The sequence below is a fragment of the Gekko japonicus genome, unplaced genomic scaffold (assembly GCF_001447785.1).
Source record: "Gekko japonicus isolate JY-2015 unplaced genomic scaffold, Gekko_japonicus_V1.1 scaffold955, whole genome shotgun sequence".
In the NCBI taxonomy this organism is placed as follows: Eukaryota; Metazoa; Chordata; class Lepidosauria; order Squamata; family Gekkonidae; genus Gekko; species Gekko japonicus.
Genome location: NW_015163631.1, coordinates 356,336 through 362,795, shown reverse-complemented (window position 1 = coordinate 362,795; position 6,460 = coordinate 356,336). Strand labels below are relative to the sequence as shown.

The following is a 6,460-nucleotide window of genomic DNA, read 5'->3' as shown; positions in this document are numbered from 1 at the left end:
ATAATAATAATAATGAAAATAATGAAAATAATGAAAATGAATTTCTGGCCCTTCCCTGGATTGTCCTTATCCGGCACGGCAAGACCGGCCCTTCTGCCCATTGGCTGAATTGCCGGGAAGCCGCCGCAGCCGGGTGAGGAGTTTCCCAGGAGAGAGATGAGCAGGCTCCCCCGGGCCGGGCAGCGATCGTTCAGGGCCTGATGAGGAATGATCGGAAATCAGATATTTTCCCGCAAGAGGCTCCGGGGCTCCCGGCCTGTGAGCGTCGCCTGCCCGAAGAATGCCGGCCCTGCCTGCCCTCCGCCTCTGCCCGGCGAGCGAATCTAAGGGCTCCCTCTCCATCCCTGCCTTCGCAAGGCAACAAAACAATTTTAGTGATCCTGGTTAACCCGCATTCTCCCCCCCCCGTAGGGAGGAGGCGCAGAGCCGATTCTCCGGCTTTAGCTGAGATGCGGCGTCTATGATGCCGCAGTCAGGAGACCCCTGCGCGAGTGTCCCTGCTAGGAAACGAAGCCGCCTTGAAAGGACACTGAGAGGATGAAATTGGGGGCGGGGGGGCGGCGACCAGACACTCTGAGCTTCGTGAGGAGCGTCCTGCCACATGCCACAAGTCTTTCACTCTCGCGAGGTTGGGCAAGCCCAAACTTCGTGTGAAATGTCCCCTCTAATTCTCTATATTTCAGCCGGGATAATTTTAAAACCAGTGTTTTCTTTAAAGTCCCGGGGCTTTTGAGAACCACCAGAATCCCCCCGTTTACTGGCAGAACCGGGCCACGCGCAAATTCAATCGCAGAGTTTAGAATAAATGAAAGCAGGAGAAAGCCCAACCAGGCCAACGCGTGTCTGTTTGTCTGTTTGTTTTCAATCCAGTTTTCTCTCCCTTTCAAAGAGAACCTCCATGTTCAGAGGCAACATCCAGATCGTGGGAGCCTCTCTTCTCTATGCCTTGCTTCCGAGCTTCCCCGAGGCTTACCGCCCTCGGAGACGGAGTACTGGGCTCGCGGGCCCAGGCGAGGCAACCGGGGACCGAGAACCAAGGCGAAGGTGCCCCCGAGGAAGGGGGCGGGGGAGACGAGCTCGAAGCAGAGGGAGAGACCCCCTGGGCTTACCTTTGTATTCCGAGTCCGAAGACGAGTTACTGCTGCTTTTGTCGACCTTGTCTCGGAAATCCTCCCCGGCCTTGGCCGGGATTCGAACCGGCGCCTCCTGCGCGCTCTGTCCGTTGGTGCTGGAGTAAGGGGCGCAGGCCGCCAAAGGTTTGCAGTCGGCCAAAATGTCCCTGATTAAAAAGGAGGAAGTCACCGTCCTGGATTGGGACGGGGCGGAGATCTGTCCGGCTTGGAGGTGCGACTCCAGGGCCGCCGCCACGCCTTGCCGCTGCGCCTCCAGGCAGTCCCGCCCGGGCGAGTGGGGAGACGGGCAGCCGCTGCTGATCTCCGAGCCGGGGCTTAGTTCCAAAGGGGACCGGCACTCCCCCATCAGCGGGTCTCCCTTGGGCGCGGCCGGGCTCCCCGGCCGGTGGGAAAGGAGGGACTCGATCCCAAATCCGTTGGAGCCTTCCATGTCTCTCTCAGGAGGGCATCGGCCGGCAGTCCGGGTCAGGCTGGCGGGAGGGTCCGGAGGGAGGGAGTCGGCGAGCAGTCCCGGGGTTGGTAGTCCGCATGAAGATCCAGCCGCGCGGTCTGCCTTGTTGGCCGTCAGCACCCGAGCCGGCTGCGGGCGAGAGAGGAAGGGAGCGGCGGGGGGGTGGGGTGGGGAGAAGAAAAGGGAGGAAAGAGAGGGAGGGAAGTCAAACTTTGCTTTCAGACGAGCCCCCGGATCAATCCCCCCTCCACCCCGCGGCCTACGATAAACCCTTCGGCCTCGCAGAAATAATCCATGGTTTGGGGGAGGCGGGATCAGGGAGCCGGGCAGGGAAGAAGAGGGGAGCGGGCGCCAAGTTCTTCCGCGGGGAAGCGGGCGGACCAGGAGTGGTGGAGGCGGCGGAATCGGCGGCGCATTCAGGACCTTGGACAGAGCACGCGGTCGCGGGAACGGCGGGGATGCAGCGCCCTTTCCCCCCAAGCCCAAAAGCGCGACTGGGGGGGGGGGGCGACGACAACAGGCAGGAAAAGCTCAGCGACCCCCGTGAAGCGACGAAAATGTCAGCACCTTTGGAAGAGTCCCCGCAAGCCCGAGGACACCTCCGCCCTCAGCCCCGCCCGCCGCGGCTGCCCTTCCCAGATTCTCGCGTCGGGTTTTGGGTGTGTGTGGGTTTTTTTTTTTAAAGCACCCCTCAACTTGCGTCGCTTTAGTTTGGAATTTCTTCCTCTCCGTCCTCCTCTATCTCCCCTCCCCAAGATCCCGAGCCCACGTGCCTCACAACCCCCCTCCTGATTGGCCGGAGAGCTTTTAGGGTGATGTCACACGCGCCGCACACTGACTAAGGAAACTTGATCTCTCCTCGGTTTGATTAAAAGAGACACTGAATTAATTACAGCCTAGATCCAACTGTTAACAGGCAATTTCCACCCTGTTTCCTTTCATTACGCCACTGATGAAGTTCTAAATGGGTTTATTAGGCAGACGGGGGGGGGGGGGCGGGGGAACCTTTGGGGGCTGTGCTTTTGTGGGTGCCTTTCCGGACGATCTTCTCTCGTGTTCGCAATTAGGTGTGTCGTTGTCTCCCTTGATGGTGAAGAGAGAAGATTTTGTTTTCCTCGAAAGGAATTCATCGCAGAGGGCTTTTTTTTTTTAAGCGGGAAAGTTTGACTATATAGAGGCCAAAGAAAGAATGGAAAACGTTTTTGTAATTTATATATTATTCTAATAGGAATATATTTTTCTAATTTATATATTATTCTAATATTAGTAGATAGCTAATTGGTCAGCGTTGTTTTATTTTTAAGAATGTTAATCTTTTCGGGAAAAGTTAATTTCTGTCTTGGGTTTTGATTTCTGTCACTTTTATCCGGCCTAATTTTGAAATGTGGTGTGGAATCACACTACTGAATATTAAAAGATAAGTCACTAAACAGATATTTTGGAGGCCTCTGTGCAAACCGCTAGAGGAAGAACGCTGAAAACTAGATTCCCAGGACACACTTAGACAGAAGTAAGTCTCACAGACAGCTTGTATGAGATTGGGCTGGAAATGTATAGGTAAGGGGAGGTGGGATGAATATATAACACGAAAGGAAGCCACCCGTTCAGGAAACGAATTATTTTGAGCGGAAATTCGAAAGAAGCGCATCCTCCCGCTAGTGAGAGCGAATAGCAACTACATAAAGGCAAATAATGTGTTTATTTCCTGAATCCATACACAGTTTTGTTGGGGGGGGGGAGCCCTAGACAGCAGGGAGCAGTGGAATTTATATTCCCCCCCCCCCAAGCATTCTAAAGACATAACACTTTAGGAAAGTCAGGCTTTCAGTGGAACGCACTGCTGGGGAGAGGGTCTCCAGCACAAACGAAAGCTTCCTGTTTTAATGGCGACTGAGTCGCAGGGCAGGATCCAAAGCCAGACATCAATGCCACTGAAGCCAATAGGGCTGACTAGGAGGTAAAGAGTCGACGCTGAGCTATAGGAAAGTAGACGGACTGTGTGACTTGTCTATGGTCCGTTTTGCGGTGCTTTTGGGGTTTTTTTTCTTCTCTTTTTCTTTTTTAATGTGCCGTTTGAGTTCATCTTTCTTTCAGGATCGAGGACACTCAAACCATCAATCTCCTTAGTCGCCGGGGAATTGGACTAAAATGCCGACCTCCAACAGGCCAGCGATGGAAGAGACGCAGGGAGACTTCCAAAGGCAGGTAACACACACACACACACACACACACAAACACACACACACACGTAATATTTCAGAAGCCGGAGCTTTCCCTCTGCTTTTCTTCTGTCTCTCCCCTAAATCTCCCCCCCCCCCAGACATTCTCTCAGGAAATGTTACTTACTAATTCTTAAGGGAACGATAATGACAGATAGTCTCAAAAGAAAGGAGCGAGATAAAGTGGATTTAAATCCTTGGGGCTGGTTTGAAAAAGGCAAGGAAGGATTCGATTTCAGGGGAAACTGACACGATCCCGGAAGGAGCCGCCACGTCGTGGTTTTCCTCTGGTGTCTCTTTCCCATCAACGTGGTTTCCGGCTTACGGTCTGATCCTGTTCAGAGTTACTCGGGGAAGTAAAGCTCCCTAAAACCCTACTCCTTAGTGCGCGCGCGCGCGCGCTACCATCGCAGCCTCAGCCTCCCAAAGAAAAGCGCTGACCCAAACTTTCGGTTCGCTAGTCCGATGGCGTTTACTCGTAAGCCTCTCCTAAGGGAGAGCGCTGCAAACAAGAACGCTTCTCGGGGAGGAAGACCCCGGGTATCGGTGGGAACTACTCTCGGAGCCAGCTCATTGGCCAAGAGTGTTTAGGACTGCATTTCTGCATTTTTGGTTTCTAGTTAGGCCCCCCAGATAGGGGTTGTGTGCGTCTCTCTTCTTCATCTCATTCGCTTGTCTCACTTCCTTTCTTTCTTTCTTTCTTTCTTTCTTTCTTTCTTTCTTTCTTTCTTTCTTTCTTTCTTTCTTTCTTTCTTTCTTTCTTTCTTTCTTTCTCCACGCCCCTGCCTGCCTCCTCCCGGAGGTTTCGCTCTGACCTAGCAGATTGCAGGCGGGCGACCGAGCGGCCAACCCGACACTCGCTCTGCGGGAGCTGGGCCGCCTCCCTAGAGGAAGCCGGAGCCGGTTGCAAGCTGTCGGAGCCACGGGGCGGGGCGGGGGAGCGAGCGAAAAGAGCCGCCTCCCGACCGTCCGGAGGGGCAGCTTCTGCTCCAGACTTCTGTCCCTTCGGGGCAGGGCCCCCTCTCCCGTCTTAAGTCGCCAGGGAACCGGGGAAGGGGGGGCAGCCCTTCTCCCCCCCCCCCCCGGTGAGTGCTGCGGGGAGGGGGAGGTTCCCTGCCTTCCCTGCCCTGCGAGGCCGAAGCCCCCCCGCCTCCTTTTCCCCGCCGCAGCCGCCGGGGGTATGGGGAAGCCGCCGGCGCCGCCAAGCCCCGCCTTTGAAACTGACAAGAAGGCCTCGTCAGTTGCACGATGAAATCCCGCCGCTTCTCCCCACCGACCGGGCCGCTGGGGGTGGGGGGGTGGTCGCGCCTGTGCGTGTTCGTCTGATGTCCCCCGCCGGCTTTCCAGAACCGGTGCTAAGCGAGTCGTTTTGGCCGGAGGAAGAGCCAGGCTGGGAAGGGACCCGGGCTCCCTCCAAGCTGTCGAGTCTCCTGAGCAGAAATCGTACTTGGGGAGCCGCCGGCATGAACGCTGTGAGCGAGCCATTTGCCTGCTGCATCCGTCAGTTTGCGCCGGAGCCCTCCCTTCCTGAGCCGAGACAAAAAGGTGTGAGCCCGAGGCTAAGAAACTGTGAGCCGGCTCACCCTGGCGCAGCCTAGAGGGGACACTGGCAGGGACTTGGGCGGCGAGGGGTCCGTCGGCTGGCCTTGCCTCCTGGCGCAAGACCCTCGCGGGCGCAGGAAGCGTTTCGGGCGGCCCTGGGCGCGAAGAGTCGCCCACGAGGGGAAGGCGCCGGAGTGACCCCCCCCGTTGGTGTGGATTTCATAGGGGGGCGGGGCGGCCCGGCCTGCAGCACATTCCTCCCGCTCACTTTTCTTCGGGCACGACGCCAGTGTTCCCTCTAAGCTGAGTTCGTGTGAGCCAGCTCACAGTTTTTTAGCCTCCAGCTCACAGATTTTTGTCTCTGCTCAGGAAGGAGGGCTCCAGAGCAAACTGATTTATGCGGCAGCCAAATCGCTTACTCAGAATTTTAATGCCAGTGGCTCGCAAAGTAGAGATTTTGCTCAGAAGACTTCCCAGCTTAGAGGGAACACCACGAGCATCTCCGGCCGGGTCTTGCGTCACCCTCCCTCGAAAGTGCCTTTTTCGACCTGGGAGTTTTCTCGGGAGGGGCTGCTGCCACCCTGTGTCCAGGCACCACCCCCTATAGGGGGTGGTGGTCCAGGGCGCGTGTCCGAAGGGCCGTCAACTCCCCTGGACCCCTGATCCATCCGGGCCCATCCGGGCTTTGGGACTGGTGGCCGTCGTGGGAGTTACACGTCATGTGAGAGAGAACGGTTGTGTCGTAATCGGATCGTTGTGTCTGTATTTTTCACTCTTTTGACGGCTTGTGTAACCCGCCCGGGGCCCGCTTGCGGGGGAGGGCGGGATAGAGATGCGAGAAAATAAATAAATAAATAAGAAAATAATAATAAAACAAACCAAGTCGCTTCCTGCGTATGGCGACCAGTGTTCCCTCTAAGCTGAGTTTAGTGTGAGCGAGTTCACCGTTTCGTAGCCTCCGGCTCACACATTCTTGTCTCCGCTCAGGGAGGAGGGCTCCAGAGCAAACTGATTTATGCGGCAGCCAAATCGCTTACTCAGAATTTTAATGCCAGTGGCTCGCAAAGTAGAGATTTTGCTCAGAAGACTTCCCCGCTTAGAGGGAACACCACGAG

General features: G+C 56.0%; 1 protein-coding gene across 1 annotated transcript in view; it reads right to left on the bottom strand.

Moving 5' to 3' along the window:
- BARHL1 (BarH like homeobox 1) overlaps positions 1-1,563 on the bottom strand; it is a 27,218-nt gene extending 25,655 nt beyond the window's left edge. Inside the window, exon 1 of the mRNA XM_015407536.1 lies at positions 1,110-1,563. Within this exon, the coding sequence (XP_015263022.1) occupies positions 1,110-1,563 (454 nt within the window). The remainder of the gene's footprint in view (positions 1-1,109) is intronic.
- Between the last annotated feature and the right edge of the window lie 4,897 nt (positions 1,564-6,460).